Source organism: Solanum pennellii, chromosome 1 (genome assembly GCF_001406875.1).
Source record: "Solanum pennellii chromosome 1, SPENNV200".
Lineage (NCBI taxonomy): Eukaryota > Viridiplantae > Streptophyta > Magnoliopsida > Solanales > Solanaceae > Solanum > Solanum pennellii.
The window spans coordinates 90,279,824-90,298,749 of record NC_028637.1 but is presented as its reverse complement, the minus strand read 5'-3'; the positions used below and the strand labels follow the sequence as shown (position 1 = coordinate 90,298,749).

General features: G+C 30.2%; 1 protein-coding gene across 1 annotated transcript; it reads left to right on the top strand.

Moving 5' to 3' along the window:
- The first annotated feature begins 10,267 nt into the window (after positions 1-10,267).
- LOC107007861 (serine/threonine-protein kinase BSK2) lies at positions 10,268-17,426 on the top strand. The gene is made up of 10 exons (XM_015206672.2): positions 10,268-10,644; positions 11,231-11,451; positions 11,895-12,030; positions 13,262-13,395; positions 13,598-13,703; positions 14,436-14,521; positions 15,105-15,293; positions 15,401-15,559; positions 15,873-15,986; positions 16,820-17,426. Exons 1-10 carry the CDS (start codon positions 10,563-10,565, stop codon positions 17,069-17,071), a joined length of 1,479 nt encoding a protein of 492 aa, XP_015062158.1. The 5' UTR covers positions 10,268-10,562; the 3' UTR covers positions 17,072-17,426.
- Positions 17,427-18,926: the final 1,500 nt, after the last annotated feature.

Genomic DNA, 18,926 nt, shown 5'->3' with positions numbered 1-18,926 from the left:
TTTCACTAGCATACATAGATTTTTCTATTATAAAAGAAATCAAATTTTATCACTAACAACTCGTGTACGTAGATGAAAAAGAGTAAAGAAACACATTATTTATCTGTTTAGTTTCGTATCGTGTTTCACTAGCATACATAGATTTTTCGATTATAAAAGATATAAAATTGTATCACTAACTACTCGTGTACGTAGATAAAAAAAGTAAAGAAACACATTATTTATCCGTTGAGTTTCGTGTCGTGTTTCCCTAGCATACATAATTTTTTCAATTATAAAAGAAATCAAATTTCATCACAAAGAACTCGTGTACGTAGATAAAAAGAGTAAAGAAATACATTACTTATCTGTTGAGTTTCGTGTCGTGTTTCACTAGCATATATAGATTATTCGATTATAAAAGAAATCAAATTTTATCACTAACAACTCATGTACGTAGACAAAAAAGAGTAAAGAAACACATTGTTTCACTAGCATACATAGATTTTTTTATCATAAAAAAATCAAATTTTATCACTAACAACTCGTGTACGTATTGTGTCGTGTTTCGCCAGCATACATAGATTTTTTCGGTTATAAAAGAAATCAAATTTTATCACTAACAACTCATGTACGTAGACAAAAAAGAGTAAAGAAACACATTATTTATTTGTTAAGTTTCGTGTCGTGTTTCACTAGCATACATAGATTTTTTTATCATAAAAGAAATCAAATTTTATTACTAACAACTCGTGTAAATAGATAAAAAGAGGAAAGAAACATATTATTTAACCGTTGAGTTTCATGTCGTGTTTAACTAGCATACATAGAATTTTTTATTATAAAATAAATCAAATTTTATCACTAACAACTCGTGTACGTAGATGAAAAAGGGTAAAGAAACACATTATTTATCTGTATAGTTTCGTGTCGTGTTTCACTAGCATACATAGTTTTTTCAATTATAAAAGAAATCAAATTTCATCACTAACAACTCGTTTACGTAGATAAAAAGAGTAAAGAAATATATTATTTATTTGTTGATATTCGTCGTGTTTCACTAGCATATATAGATTTTTCGATTATGAAAGAAATCAAATTTTATCACTAATAATTCGTGTACGTAGACAAAAAAGAGTAAAGAAACACATTATTTATCTGTTGAGTTTCGTGTCGTGTTTCACTAGCATATAGATTTTTTTATCATAAAAGAAATCAAAATTTTATCACTAACAACTCGTGTACGTATCGTGTCGTGTTTCGCTAGCATACATAAATTTTTCGATTATAAAAGAAATTAAATTTTATCACTAATGACTCGTGTATGTAAATGAAAAAGTGTAAAGAAACACATGATTGATATATTAAATTTCGTATCGTGTTCCATTAAAATACATAGTTTTTTTCTTTTATAAAACAAAAAGATAATTTTGTTTGTGCTATACTTAGCAATTTACATAATTTAGTTGTAGACTAAAAAAGAAATTTGACAAAACGTAAATAGACTAACGTTTTGTAGAATCTTCAAATGTGGAAAAGATTAGTAGTAAGAAGTAAGGACCTATTTTCATTAACCATAAAATCTTTTACAGCTCAACCAATATAATTAATTTAAACTAAAACAAAATACTCAAACGCTAGTTAAAGATATTTTATTTTATTCTATTTGCAACAAAATATAGAATTAAGAAAGAAAAGAAAAGAAAAATAACTCACTTATTTTTTAAACAAATGACAACGTTGATCGGACAATGGTTTTTTTACGAAGGATTAAACGCGTGTTATGAATTATTATTTTTATATAGGGTTAAATATGTATTATGGATTATTATTTTTATGCAGGGATAAATACGTGTTACGAATTATTATTTTTATGTAGGGTTAAACGCGTGCTACAAATTATTATTTTTATGCAGGGTTAAATGCGTGTTACGAATTATTATTTTTATGCAGGGTTAAACGTGTGTTACGAATTATTTATTTTTATGCAGGGTTAAACGCGTGTTCGAATTATTCTTTTTATGCAAGGTTAAACGCGTGTTACGAATTATTATTTTATGCAGGGTTAAACGCGTGTTGCAAATTATTATTTTTATGCAGGGTTAAACGCGTGTTATAAATTATTATTTTTATGCAGGATTAAAGTGTGTTATGAATTACTATTTTTATGCAGGGTTAAACGCGTGTTACGAATTATTATTTTTTATACAGAGTTAAATGTGTGTTACAAATTATTATTTTTATGCAGGTTTAAACTCGTGTTACAAATTATTATTTTTATGCAGGATTAAACGCGTGCTACAAATTATTATTTTTATGCAGGGTCAAACGCGTGTTACGAATTATTAGTTTTATACAAGATTAAATTCGTGTAATAAATTATTATTTTTATGCAAAGTTAAACGCGTGTTACGAATTCGAATCTTGCCCAACATGCAAAGATCGTGCAAGCGAAGAAAGGTAAGAAACATACTTACTATTCATTGAGTTTCATAGTGCGTTCGACTAGTCATTTTAATTTAGCTTTATTAAAAAAACAGATACTTTATTTATGTTCTGTTTAGCGATATAATTTATTGTATTTGAATGTAAAATAGATTATAAATTTTTAAAAAAATGATAATAAATTAAGATAACCCTAATGGTAATAATGTATATATATAAGACCAATATTAGATTATAAGCTTCTTTGATAATATCATTGTGGATCTCAGGCTCTTAGCAGTACATTATGCTATGGATTTGGGGAAACTAGAGAAAAATTTGGTTTCGAATACATTACACTAATTGTTTATATTAATTTAAAATAAAGAGTATACGTATAGTTGATAAATAAGTAACTTGGGAAAAAAATTAGAGAATATGTACATATGTTATTTTCCTTGAAGATGTCAAATTAAATAAAAGTAAATATTCTGCATTTAATAGGAGCCTTGAAAGGAAAAAATATATTTTAGAATAATGTAATCTGTGTCTTTAATTGTTTTTAGACATTTTTTTTAATTATTCTTAATTACTTGTTTATTTTGATAAATTAAGAAAAAATAAATTTTTTTTACTTGTTATATCCTTAATTAGTTACTCTGAAAAAAGTACAATTTTTAAAAACAGCATGATACATAAATGTATTCTTTAAATCACATTTATGTCCTTCAAGTTTGAATGTGCACAAATAAACAATTAAACTTGTATAAAGTTGAAGAAATAGACACACATGTCCTAAATGTCGTCCTACATGTCATCCTACATGTCATCTTCTGTCCTACGTGGTAACCTACGTGTATTGTGTCATATAGGACTCATGTGTTAATTTATTTAAAAGTTGAATAGTTAAAATGTCTATTTGTGCATTATAAAAGTTGAAGGTCAAAGTTAAAATTTAAAGCTAAATTTAAAATTCAATATATGTATTATGCCTTTTTAAAATACCAATAAACTAAAAAGTTAATATTCAGCTATTAACGCAAATGGTAAAGTAAAAGCCTAAAAGGAACATTACTACAAAAATAACTAGACTTAAACTAAAAGCCTAAAAGGAACATTACTACAAAAATAACTAAACTTAAACCAAATATGTATAACCTTGTTTTAATTGTCTTATAATAAAATTTTATTTTGACTGTCATTTTTTAGCATATTAAGAAAATACAATTATTATTAATTCATCCTTAACATAAATTGTCTATTCCCCAGATTACTTCTCACAATCTTAGTTGATATATAATTAATATAAGTGTTAAAATAAATATTTATAGTTTTTATGGTTGTGAATTGTGATTGAGTTTTCCAATATTGTATTTTTGCTTTGCCTTCCAGTATTAGACTTCTTTTTCTTTTAGGGAAAAGACTCAAATATGTTATCGAACTTTTAGAAAATATTCATTTATGTCATAAGTTAAAAGTTTGGCTTATTTGTATTATTACTGTTAAAAAAAAGACTCATTCATGCCATTATTTTTAACAATGATTTTGCAAAACTATTTTTAACACGTGGCCAATTGTAGTTCGGCCACGTCACCAACTTTTTTAGTTAAAAAAATTATAATTCTAAAAAATAGTTGAATTAAACTTTCTTTTGATTTTTTTATTAAATAAATTGATAATACCGAATTATAATTGGCCACGGGTTAAAAAATGGTTTTACAAAATCATTGTTAAAAAATACTGGCATGAATGAACATTTTCTTTAATGATAATGATATAAATGAACCAAACTTTTAACGAATGACTCAAATGAACTTTTTCTGAAAATTCAGTGACATATATGAGCCATTTCCCTTTCTTTTATTATTCTTTTTAGCTTTAGGCATTTAATTCATCAGATGGTAGAGAGGGTATTATATTGTATAAGAGAGTAAATGGCTTCTTTGTAAGGACATTCAGATAATTGAATTTAAATTGGTATAATTACATTATTTATTTTATTTGATTGAATAAAATAATTACTTGGTCAGCAGGTAATTGGTATAACTAAGAGAAGGTAATTACGCTCTTCAATTCACAGGCAGAGGCCGTGAATTGCTGGTAATTACATAGTGTAATTACCGATTAATTACTTTTTAATTTCCTTTTTTCGAATTCTATTTTGATTTTTTTGTTTTTAAATTTTTGTTACTTCAATTATTTCAAGTTATATTTTTATTTTCATTATTCTAAAAATTTCTACAAGTTTATTTTTTATTTTTATTATTATATTTCATTGTCTTCTCGTTCTCAATCTTACTTTACGTGGTTCTATGCAATTATTTCGTATTATCTATTTCTTTATTCCATGCTTATTTTCTCATTAGCATAATTTTATTAGATTCTTATTTGTAAATAAAAATAGAATTTATTGCTAAGTAAGGTTTTAAACTTATGTTTTCTTTTTTTAAAAAAATAAAAATAAATCATATTTATGTAGGCTATGTTGAAATTTCCTATAAGAGTATCAAGTTAATTTTGTTTGTTTTGAATTTTTATGACCTATGTTATATTTTAAGTTTCATTTGTTTAGTAATATTGAATTCACATTGCAATTCAATTTTTAATTAGACTTGATAGATTATTTTTTTGTCGAATATTTAATAATTTAAGACATATTATTTATATATTAATCATTTTATCAAACATACATTTCAAAATTTTCATACTTTTAGTTTGATCAATTCAATTGAAATATATTAATTTAAAAAAAATATAAATCATTAATTTTTTTAATAATATTAATTATGAACATATGTTTATTAAGTAATATATATATATATATATATATACATATATATATATATATATATATCTTAAATATTTAATTTAATATTATTTATAGAGTTTCTTATTTGTATAGTATAAATTTTGAATAATTAATTTTAATTTTTGAAATTTTAATAAACTTTTATGATTGCAATTGTGCATCCAAACACAACATGTGTAAGTATACTAAGACATTCAAATTAAACATGTGCAATTGCAGTGTAATTACACATTGACAATCAAACACATAAATATAATTACTAGGTTGTTAATTATTATTTTAATAATTACACAATTCTAATTATTAGGTGACTTTCCAAACAAGACCCTAAGCTAGCGTTTGACCATAGATTTTCAAATATTCTTAAGAAATATTACTTCCTCCGTCCGGAATTGTTTGTTATGTTGCGCTTTTCGAAAGTCAATTTGACTAATTTTCAAAGTTAAATTAGATCACATTTATTCGATATTTTAAATAAAAAAAATTAGATATTCTAAAACTATATGAAAAGTACTATAAATTATATTTTTTGCATATTAATATGTTGAAAAATACATCTTAAAATGCTAGTCAAAGTTTATACAGTTTGACTCTAAAAATAGAAACCATGACAAACAATACCGGACGGAGAGAGTATTTGGGTGAAAATTAATTTCACCATGTGTTTGACCATAGTATTTGGGAAATATATTTCACTTTTTTCAAAAAATATGATTTATACCCAGAAGTTTTGAAAATATCAAAACTAACCATAAGTTTGTATTACAAGTCAATTGGATCTTTGTTACAACAATAACAAATAGTGTCCATGACACTAGAGCATTGTGGTAATTCTGAGTGAGTGCAACAAGCATCATTTCATACATTTGAAGTAGAAAAAACGATGACTTTGTTATCTTGAGCCGATTATTCATCATTTTCATCAATAATCATATTATCATTTCACATTCACCGAATATTTCATCACTATTTTGAAATTAATGTAAAAAATTATGTAATACAACGTAAGGAACAACTATAGAAGGTGTTTTTGTAAAAGACAAAAATTCGAGATAAACTTTCAATTTTTAAAATATCCCAAATAATGAAATTTGACCCAAATACTAGAAAAACTAGTATTTGAAAATTTAAAATATTTACCAAAACTATTTATCAAATAATAGCAAAGTTTATAAATAATATTTAGTAAATTTTTTCCTAAATATTATTTAAAAAATATATGACCAAACGGGCCCAAAATAAAAATTATATGTTAACAAAACATTCTCAACTCGTTCTAATTCAGAAAATAAAAGGCCAAAAAATAAACTAAAAGAATAGTTACATAAATATACACAAAAGTTGATATAGTTACATTTTGTGCCCCTCTATGATAGACAAAGAAGACTTAAAATACGAAAGATTTGTCAAATAAAGAACAAACGAATCTTCCGTGCACGGTTCAATAAGATCAATTCAAAGTATATACTACTGCTTTTTTTTGTTCAATAACAGTTGTTCATTTGATATGCTTTTATAAAATTATAAATAAAAAGATATTTATTTTATAATTAATAATAAAATAATAAATTATTCTATTATTAGATACTTATTTTTAATATAGTAAATAAGTATTATCGAATAAAAGGGGATATAAAATATGTAACAAAATTTGGGTTAGAAAAAAATGAAGAGAAGACAAGACCATGTTGAAATCTTTTAATAGTTGGGAGTTATTAATGAATTCACTTTCTAATTTATGTCCCCTTCTGACTTTCAGATTGTGACTTTTCTTGGTGTGGGTGATAAAGATGATGCACTTAGGCAAATTTTATAAATAAAATAAAGAATTTATAAAGTTTTCCTATGTGGATATTGATGTGGAGGTAGTATTCAACTTTCACACATTAATGAATTATTTATGGTCCACTAGGTGGATAATAATTTCACTTTTTAAATAAGAATAAGTGATTATGTCCATTGGTTGGAAAATTAAAGTGTATAGTTGTCTCTTTCAGAATAACTTTTATATTTTCCCTATTTCACTCTAGGTTTAAGGGTGTGTTTGATCCAAAATGAAAATATTTTCTCGAAAGATAAACTAAATTTTTATTTTCACGGTATGATAATTAAGTAAGAAAATAATGTATCAAACGCATTTGTTTATAATTAACTTGAATATGATTAGTGATAGATTCAGAAGTAAGATTTCAATGAATTAGGAAAAGATGATAAACTTGAAAACGAATTTTGGAAATTCTACTTCCTTTAAACTGGTTATTTTCTTCATTTTTTAAAAATTATATATAAAAAAGAACAATTTTAAAAAGTTTTCCTCGGTACTAAAATAGGTGTATGAATCCATCATAATTTTGAATTTGTGACATATCATGATGAGACCTTTTCCATAGATATGAACCACACATTCAACTTTTAGAGTTTGGACTCTATTTTCCTTTGGGATGAAGAAGCCCATTAGTGTTGGTCCATTTGCATTTGTAGCACTAATTTTTGTCTTATAAATTAATGGATTAGAAAAAGAGTAACTTTCCTATATAGCAAATATACAAATTATATTTGTATGTTATAGCTATATTTTGTATAATTATGTTTCATATAAAATATAAATATGTATGTTTTGCTATACATATAAAAAAAAAGCTCGTATAATTCATTATATATATACAAACAAACCAATTGTATAATTCGCTATACATAAACAAAAGAAAACAGTTGTATACAAAAGATAAATTGTATAATTTGTGTATGTATAAAACGAGAAAAGAGAGAAAGACAAAAGAAAATTGGACAGAGAATATTTGTATTTGTATATTTATAAGTGTATAGGACGAAGATATATGTATTTGCATGTGTATATATACAATTTTCTCTCGCTTTATACAAATGAAAACACAATTTATACATTTTGTTTCAGTTTCTATAAGCAAGGGTAGCGAGCGAGATATGGGAGAGGGGAACGAAAATATGTGTAAATATACAATTTTCTCTCGCTTTATACAAACACAAACACATTTTATACATTTGTGTTTGTATAAAAGCGAGAGGGAGCGAGAGAAAGAGAGGGTGACGAGCAAGAGTTTGAGGGAGAGAGGCTACAAACAAATAGTTTGCTACAGGACACAATTAAATCAAAGTATAGTGATATCATTTAATTTGATCTATTAATTTATCATCATATACAATTCATTAACTAGTGAAATAAAATAACGGGAGTCTCCAATAATTAGTGTCAGTTGTGTGCAAAATTCTTCGAACATGCTTCGCCACATATCACATGAACTATGCCAATTTGTTTCTACTTAATAAAATAATTATAAGGAATTGCATTATACTAATCTTGCAATAATCAGCCTAATGAAATGAGAGTACTAAAAAGAAAGAAGTGGCTAATCCAGAACTTAGTGTAGTATACTAAGTATTAAAATAAGTGTATTAAGTAAAATTGAGCAAAATTTCTAAATGAACAACTTAACATTCAATCATATGCAACATTTAACTTTCTTATATTACATCACATTAACTTTACAAAAGTATATGTAAATACCTACTTTTACAAGGAAATTATAAATTAGCACGTGTCATAATTTATCGATGAGTGTATATACATGGAAAAAGGATAATTATATTCTTGAATCATCGTATATGATATGTAGATATCTTCCGTTATACTTTTGAGATATTGATATTCTGTCGTTCAAAAACTAGAGCATATATGCCCTTCACTCTAACGGAAAACTAAATAACAACACGTGACACAATCTTATCTGTCAATTCGTTATCTAATAAATATCGGATCGGCGGATAAGATTATGATACATGTATTTCCGTTAGTACAAATGGTATATGCTCTAGTTTTTGAACTATAGGGGCATCAATATCCTAAAAGTATAACAGACGATAATTGTATATAATTTACGATAATTTAAAGATATATATATCCGTTTAAACTTATCCATATCAACATATTTAGTTAGGACTTGGGATGGATTTGCTAGTTGTGTCATGGACAGGGTATGGGCTCACAGACTTATCTCAAGCCCCATAAAAATGATGATTATCAACCAGTGTTTGGGCTATTGAAAAAAAGTTCATACGCATTTGATTTTGAAATCATCACTTGTTTTTGAAATCATCATCTAAATTATATTTATAGAGTAAAAATTATAATTGACTTGATTAAATATTTAAAATTTCATATAATTCAAGTTTATATTGTTTTTGTTTCAAGTTCAAACCTATTTCAAACTACATATATCATAAAATGTTTTAAAGTGGATAAATATGTGAAAAAGTTAAAAATAAATACACATTAAATAGTAATGTCCAAATAAAATATCCTGTAAAAAATTACGATATAAAGATAAATTTATCGATCTATATATTTAATTTCAACTTTATATGAACCTGATATAAATTTAAAGTCGTTATATCGAAATATACATAATTATACCAATAAATTGATCATATATACTTTTTCACATTGTTATATATTTGTTATAGGTCCTGCATTCTTTAGAAATAAAATTATTTTAGCACTAATAGAAATCCACTTAACTTGCTTGACGTTAAATCATAATAGTAATTGTTGTATAAAATTTGAAGATAAAAAGTAACAAAAGGAAGAGAGAGTAATAAAGATCCAATTTTATTAGAACACAAAAAGTATTTTTGATAGTAATAGAATATTCAATGGACAAATAGCAGAAAAAAGAAAAAGTAATACTAGTAAAATTGAAGTATCTTTTTTTTTTTTTTCCTTTGCATTAAATTTCTTAGTATTAAAAAGGCAAAAACTCTGTAAACTTTTTTTTACTTCACTGTCGGGTGCCGCCTACACGTCTCTCCCACACACTGCAACAGTACCCCTCTGAAAATGGCTACATTAACAGTTCACATTACTATACTGTTCGAATTGAGTAGCGAAATTAAAAATTTTGTTAAAAATATTTTATATGTGACATTATATAACGAGAAAAATGGTGAGCGAAACAAAGAAAATTGTTTTGATGGTGAGAAGTGTTAAAAAGCATTTAAAGGCAAAGTCCAACAGAAGTCCCACCCCACGTTGTTGTTGGAGTGTCTCTCTCTTCACGTGCTGATCATCAACTTATCATGTGACTAAACCCCTCTATTCTCGGTGTCTCCTTCTTTGGCGGCCTCTCTTTCCTTTTTGTGTTCTCACTTTCTTCCATTACTTTCACTAATCATTACTATCTAGCTCATATTTGTTATCCCTTTTACTTATCTAACAAAAAGATTTGATTTTTTCAAACACCCATTCTTGATTCTTGTGTGTTTGAGTTAAAGAGTTTAGTGAGTGTCTATTTTTGTCTATGTGAGCTGATGAAAAATGGGCTGTTTACAGTCCAAAACTGTAAATGTTCAGTCCCCTGATAAAGAACCTTCTCAAGATGACTCAAAAACAGATCTTGGTATTCTTCATTTTAGTTAGTTTATTGTATAGTTACAGTGGTTTTCTACTGTGTGTTCTTGGTGTATCTGTTTGTGTGGTGGGGGTGGGGGGGAGGAGGAGGTTTTTACTTGCTGGTTTTTGAGTTTTTGTTGATTGCATGCTTAATCTTTGATCTGGATTTTACTTAATTTGTCTTCCTATTTTGGTTATTTGCTCATCTACTTCTTCTAACTGTACTGTTTTTTTTTTTTAGCTTATATTGGGAGTTTTGATCCATGAATTTTGTGGAATGTTCCTTGTTTGTCATCTTGTCCTGCTGCTTATTTTTCCTTCCACTGATTTTTAGCTGAGATTTTATTTGGTTTAGTTCTATTCTTTTCCTTTTTTATATGTAGGGTTTCTGATTAGTACTAAAGTTGCTGTGGTTATTACTGGTTTCTTGTTTTTGTATCCTTAAACAAGCAGGTAAGACAGGACTATATGTGCCTGAGCTAAGATTCTCAAGTTTAAGTATATGGGAAAATGTTAGCAATGTAATTGTTGTGGTTTATGACTTTTATCTGTAATCAATTTCTTTGTTTAATTTGCCTGTGTTGTTGATGAAGCTAATGGGGATCAAGTAGACCAAGATCAAGTGCCTGCATTCAAGGAATTTAGTCTTGCGGAACTCCGGGCAGCAACAAATGGCTTTAGCAGTGAATTAATAGTTTCTGAAAGTGGTGAGAAAGCTCCCAATGTTGTCTACAGAGGGAAGCTTCGTAGCAACAGGCTAGCTGCCATCAAGCGCTTCTCCAGACAATCGTGGCCTGATGCCCAACAGTTTGTGGTAAATCTGATTACAAGTCTGTAGATTATATAGTTTTGGTCCTTTAAGCCATTTTCATTGATGAACGAGAAGGGCTTAGATTAAATCTTGTGCTCTAAATTCGACATGACTTCATTGAGACGCTATAATTAGTAACTGACAACATCTTGTCCTTTATCTCTTTCATTCTTTTGTTGCTTTAGTCTGATCTCTGTTAGCCTTCATTAAGAAGGACACTACGAATACCACTTCCACCCCAGTTTCCTATATTGTCATTTGGTTTCTAGTTCCCAAAACACTCGGTATCAGTTAATGCCATGTTTTAAATACAATTAGTTTGTAAAACGTTGTGTATATGCATGCAAGTTACAAGTAAGATGTAGAACTCCAATATCAGAATATCTTTGCTTGTTCAGTCAGTTGTCTCTATGATCTTTTGGTTTAGTCCTACTCATGTACTGCAGGCAGAGGCAGCTGGAGTTGGCAAGGTTCGGCATAAGAGATTGGTGAATCTAATTGGCTGTTGTGCAGAGGGAGATGAGCGCCTATTGGTTGCAGAATACATGCCTAATGATACTCTCTCGAAGCATCTCTTCCACTGTATGGTTTAGTCTTTTGCCTGGTCTAGAACTTTTGAATGTTGAATTGAAAAAAGGAGAACCATTTTTTGTGCTATTTTAATGGTGCGATTCCGGGTTTTTCCGCGTACTTTATTTGGTGATGGATTTTTATATAATTAAATTAATGATACTAATTTTGATCTCTAACTCCAAGGTCATGCCATAGTAAGGCTTCATGACCTTTGACGTTTATTTGACATCAGTAAGTGCAACTTGCAAGAGCTTCCTGCTAAAAGCTTGCGGTGCTACACTAATCGTTAAGGTTATGACTGCTAATTCTGTTTCCTCAGAAGTCAGGCTACTGCATCAACTTGGTGAACTTTATAACTAACAATCGAACTGATCTTTTGACATAACATCATAGCTTTGAGATTAGTCGTGTGGAGTTAATTATAAGGCTACATGAGTGATTAGCTTGAGAAGAGTTCTTCTTTTTATAAAAATTGGACTCACATTTTGATTGCTTCCAGTTCTTCCCATAGCTTGTCAATACTATTTTGAATAGTTCACGTTTAAGATGAATAAAGAGCCTCGAATGCACCAAACAATGCTGTAAGACATGGGAAGAAACATTAACAAAACTTGACTTCGTCCGAATATTGACAAGCGATGGGAAGAACTGGAAGTAAGTTTCAATGATATCAGCATAGCAGAGGACTTGATTGGTACTTAAGTTTAGCTATTCAAACTCAATCAAATGGTAATTCAGTCAGTCTTCTGTCTGGAAATTGACTTAAGACAACAGGAAATGGTAAAGTATGATTTTGAATAATACGAAGACTCTGTGGAGCAGTAAAGGTAGTACTTTTGCGTAAGCAGCTGGTACAATTTTCACTGTGCTTTTTTGCAATAATGAAATACTTGTCAATAGATAAAATAATTAAGCAATTACATGGCTGTCTAGTAACACACTAAGAGTTGGCGTGTATTAAAGCTTATTCCAGGGTTAGCACACATTTAACTGTTCAATATGCTAAAAAATAGTATGGACTTTATAGATGCATTCTGTTAACGCCTTCCATACTTTCAAATCTCCAGAGCTCCTTCACTTACCTTTTATAAGTATCTTTTGCTCTCTATACATTTTTAAGCATGTATACAACATCTCGGAAGATGAAGCTAAAATTAATTTTAGATTTGTGAGCAGTTCTATATTTTAATCACTACACATTCAGGTTTCTTATTAGCATGCATGTCTTTTGGTGGTGCAGGGGAGAAACAACCGTTGCCGTGGGAGATGCGAGTAAGAGTTGCATACTATATTGCTCAGGCTCTGGATCATTGCAATACTGAAAACAGAAAAATATATCATGATTTGAATGCTTACAGAATTCTTTTTGATGAGGTATTCAAACATAAAATCAGGATAATTTTAATTCATTTTCTGGTTCTTTTATTTGAAAGGAATTAGATAGCATTGATTCTTGTACAAGTAGGTTGCAGGAAGTGATCATTTTTTTGTTCTAATGTATGGTTTTGCAACATCTTGATACCATCAGTTTTGGGTGGTCTGTTCTTGAATTTGCTTAATTTAATTGATATTTCAGGAAGGTGACCCTCGATTGTCTAGTTTTGGTCTAATGAAAAATAGCAGAGATGGAAAGAGCTATAGCACCAATCTTGCTTATACACCTCCTGAGTTTTTGCGCACAGGTATACACATCACTAAACACCACATTATAGATGGATGAACTGGTAGTCATTTAAAAATGCTTTGAGATTTTTGATTATTACAGAGAACCAATTGCATAGAAGTATAAGCATTCTCTGCTACACGTCAAAATAATCCTCTCTTTGCTTAATCCAAAAAATATTCTTGTGAAAATAAGTATAAGCATTCTCTGTTGTTCTGGCAGTTGTCATGATATAATTCTTGGATTAGAAATTCTAAAATGATAATATTAACCCTCATCATCCTATTGGGAAAAAAAATATTAACCTCAATTTTGTCTAAGTGGTAAGAGTGCTACTTTTGATGTATGGATTAGGTGCGCTAACAAGTTCAATCACTACTGTGAACGGAAGCTTCATATTTAAGTGGAGACTGAGTATTGACCCGTGCACCATTTACCCTTGGGAATTTACTCTGGAAAAAAGAAGGATGTGTAGCTAGTCTTGTTCGGACTCATTTCTTCATGTATATAGTAAATAGAGGTTCTTTTGTGACTACACTACCCACTTGTGGGTTGGTTGAACTCTTGGCAAAACTATTTTATTTGTCATAGTTGATGTGAAATACTCTTCACAACATCGGGACCATGTTCATTTTCCTACCTTGTTTCACCTTTCACTTTTTGGCTTCCCCATTAATTTCTCTCTCTATCAGTTCCCTAACTTGTTTTCTTCTTCCCTTTCTCTTTTTTCCCCTTCAATTTTTATTTATAGGCCGAGTAATCGCAGAAAGTGTGATGTACAGCTATGGGACTGTTCTGCTGGACCTGCTGAGTGGAAAACATATCCCACCAAGCCATGTAATGTACTCTGAATCCTTGAAAATTTCAAATACCTTTGGTTCAATTTCTTTTTTCGTTTATAATTGTTTACTTATTGCATCTGGAATCTCTCAAGGATGTCAGAAACTAGATCTACAGCTGTTTCACTCTATTACTATTGGTTACTTGATAATCAGACCCAGTGAAGACTGTCACCACTGAATCATTAAGTACTTGACTTTTACTATTTGATGGTAATTTTAATTACCTATTGTTGTGCCTATGTTGTCTAGAGGGTTACACTGATTGTAAAATTCAATTATTCTTCTCTATTTATATGCAAAAATTGTAATGAGTGTTGCATGAATAAGTAAGCTTTTGTTGTTGTCCTCCGAATGTTGTATTGAAGTCGGACATAAAATAAGTATCCGATACATGAGGCGAAGTTATACTTGGTCAATGAGGGGTACGTGTTGATCACACATTATGGACTGTTTATTGCCTAATGATCGACCATTTATATGCTCGCTTTGCCCTTTTGTTTTTGTCAGGAACTGTACCAAGTATTTTCTTCCTCTTGCTTGCATTGTCTCACTGTTCTTGGACTTTTCTCTCTTTCCAGGCACTAGACTTAATTAGGGGTAAAAATGTATTGTTATTAATGGATTCATCCTTGGAAGGACAATATGCCAATGAAGATGCAACAGCATTGGTTGAACTTGCTTCAAAGTGTCTCCAATATGAGGCAAGGGATCGACCTGAAATTAAGTTCATTCTAAATGCAGTGGAGCCCCTTCAAAAGCAGAAGGAGGTATGCTTATTAGAACATCTTGATCTTGATGCAACATTCCCTATATTTCTGATGGATTGATCCCAAGTTCTAGAATCTAAAGTATTTCTGCACATTGTTTATCTTAGGCCGCGTCACATGTCCTGATGGGTCTAATAAAAACTCCAGTGGTGCTTCCAACCATGCTCTCACCTCTAGGAAAGGCTTGTGCGAGGATGGACCTCACTGCTGTCCATGATATCTTGCTCAAAACAGGTTATAAAGATGAGGAGGGTGCTGAAAATGAGGTGAGCTCACTCGTTATTACTTTTTAGTGATGTAAAGGGTACTTGGAAATCATCGAACTTGATGCATAAAGATCACGACATGGGGTGTAATATACAATAAGAAAAAGACTAATTGTCCTCTTATGGCATTCAATGTGTTTCTTTTCTCATAGCTTTCTTGTATTTTCTCATGTTGGTCCTTTTTCTTCTTGTCCTCCAGTTTAAGCATTTATCATTCATTAAAAGAAGTTAAGCAATTTATATGAAAGAGAAATCTCATCTAGTTCTTTTTTGGTGGAGATTTGACATACTTGCTACCTTAACTTTTGTAAAGCTCTCATTCCAAGAATGGACACAACAAGTTCAAGATATGTTGAATACCAAGAAATTTGGGGATATTGCTTTTCGGGACAAGGATTTTAAGAATGCAGTTGACTATTACTCTAAGGTAATCTACTCTGTTTGCTCATATTCACTTAATTTCTTGGGTGTTACACGTGGATAGAATTGCTTTATTCTCAACCGCTTTAGAAAATTGCCATTTTTATTCATCTGCTCCTAGGTTCATCTGTTACATTCACGTGAAATAGTAACATGGGATGTTTTGCACACTAGAGACTTCTAATTTTTGTTTGGAGGGAGAACTTCTTCCGGTGATTTGAGAGTGCTGATTGTTAGATCCAGCTAGCTTGATTGTTTATGTAAACCTTTTCTTCTTGCAAAAATTCTGCTCAGAACTTCCGGTCATCTGCTCACTAGAATCCATCCCCAGAGAAAGAATGGGGATAACAGGAAAAGAGAGAATGGTATGAAGCTTGAATTTATCAACGAAAAAAATGGTATGAGCTTGATAGAAAAGTATTGAGACCTTTCTTGCCTTTAGAAGTGGGAACCTGGGTATTGCAATCAATCTATCGTGCTCTCATATGCAGCTTCTGGTTGTGGTCATCAGAGTGTCTGGTCTTTTGGTCTGCTGACCTTGATTCCGTAATTAGCTACTATGTCTAATCCCAAATTAATTGGCCTACTTTCTGTTTCAGTTTTGCTAAAACTTTATCAACTTCTCTAAAGGGCAAAGTTTTTTCCAATTCTGAGGACAACTCCTTTCTATGTTTTAGCACAGATGTGTTGTAACTTGACACTTACCCCCTCCCCCCGACCGAATTTCAAAGTATAATACTTGTCTCATGAATCACTCAATGTTCTATCGAATCTATTATTTATCTTAAGCTCATTTTAATGTGTATGCCTAACTTTGTCCAGTTTATTTTTTCCCAACAGTTAGTATCAATGATGTCTGTTCCTTCTGGCACTGTTTTCGTGAGGCGAGCCCTTTCCTACATGATGAATGGCCAACCAGAACTCGCACTAAGGGACGCTATGCAAGCCCAGGTGTGCTTGCCCGAGTGGCCTACTGCATTTTATATGCAGGCTCTTGCCCTATCCAAGCTTGGCATGGAAACTGATGCACAAGACATGCTCAATGATGGTGCCTCCTTTGAAGCAAAGAAGTTAAACAGTTGGCGTAACTGATTCTGGCACGTTTCATGTGTCAAGAACCTCACAGCCTATAATGCAGCTAGAGGTAGCTATAGTAAGGATGAGATAGGAGGAGGAACCAAAGGTAATGTGGTGTTTGGGGATTATATTTATCTCGTCCCTTGCTCTTTTGTAGCCAATACAGTTCCATACAGAAAATGTATAAATCACTCTAGTGAAAACCCTCGTAGTTTATTCTGCGATGAATGCCATTTTTTAGTTTTGAAACTCATCAAGAGTTCTTTCATTGGTCATGTTTAAGGGTAAACATTACTGCCAAGGCTTGGGTTGTTATTTACAGTTATTTTACCAGTTCATCAATCGTATTATGCAGGCGATAGTGATCTCAGAGTTGTTAATCATTTAAGAACTAGATACTGTTTTTCCCCTTTCTAATTTACCTTTATGAATCTTTTGGAGCTTAGCTTGTTCATGTAGAACATGACCAGATGTGATCATAGAAATATTCAATAATTTTCATAGCTTAAAAGTTAATTGTGTCAATTGTACAAGCAAATGAATGGACTACTTAAAGTAAGAGTTAAGCTATTGGATTGAGTTAGATCTAGTGTCATGTCTTTACATGACATTATCAAAGCCAGATATATTCATTTTTGTTTGGGCTTCCGTTCCACAGTGTTACAAAGGGTTAAAAAGTTAAGCTGTTGGTTGAGAAATGGACTAGTGGTCTACTCAGGTTTGAGGAAATGATTTGAGTTTGATTCACTGTCATATCTTTTATAAATTTGAAACAGCTACTTAGCGGTTTTTGTGTTCATATTTCTATCCAGGTCGCCTATGTGATGCTGGTTCCTATTATGAAAATACAAATGGCCCTCAAATCAACTGCAAATGTAACTATGAATGTTGAGCACCAAAAATATCACATCCATACCTAATAGTGACATAGATTGTTGTCTACCTAATGGCTAAATTAAATGCTGTAGTTTTCATAATTACTTTCTAATTCTTTTAGATCAAAATTTTTATTTTCAGTCGCATTTTCAGTTGAACATTTTCACATAAGTTGGAACATATAGAGTGACTTGTCGAAAAAAGGCCTTATCCCCAAAGTACGCGCCCCTAATGTCATCCAAGAGTATCACAATAATTGCTAATGTTGTTCAAATATGCATGACATATTTCGATCACATGTTTAAAATTCTTTTGTTTATTTTTTAACTCTGTGTTCATTCAAACATCTTCACATAAGTTGAAATGGAGAGAATATGACTCGTCAAAATATGGCCTCAGCCATTAAACTATGGGCGCCCAATGTCATCCATGAGTATCACGATAGTGGCAAATGTTGGTTGTTTTCATTATGAATACTTGAAATTTATTTTACTATCGATCACAAGTTTTAAAAATAATATTTCTCAATCAAACACCTTCATATAAATTTGAACATATGGAGTATGACTTGTTGACAATCGAGCCTCAACCATCAAAGTACGTGCCCCTAATGTGTTTCATGAGCGTCAAAGTAACAAATAATGTTGCAGTTCTCATTATTAATACTCGTGTGTAAAAAATCTTACTTTCATTCAAAGTTTATATTCAGTCAAACATAATACATAAATTAAAATGGAGAAAAATCAAAGCTCAACCATTAAAATACATCGCCAGTGTCATCCACAAGTGTCACAATTATATATACGATAAATCATATAATTGCCTGTCGTACCATATGTAATATACTTGGTTCAAATCAAAATTAGTCAAAATCAAAAGCAATTGTTTGTACCATAGAATGACGAGGACTAGTCAAATTCAACGCATGTCTTTAGTTAAACATCATGCTAGCTATAAGAGAAGTTATTATTAATATATAGTAAGGTCAATTCAA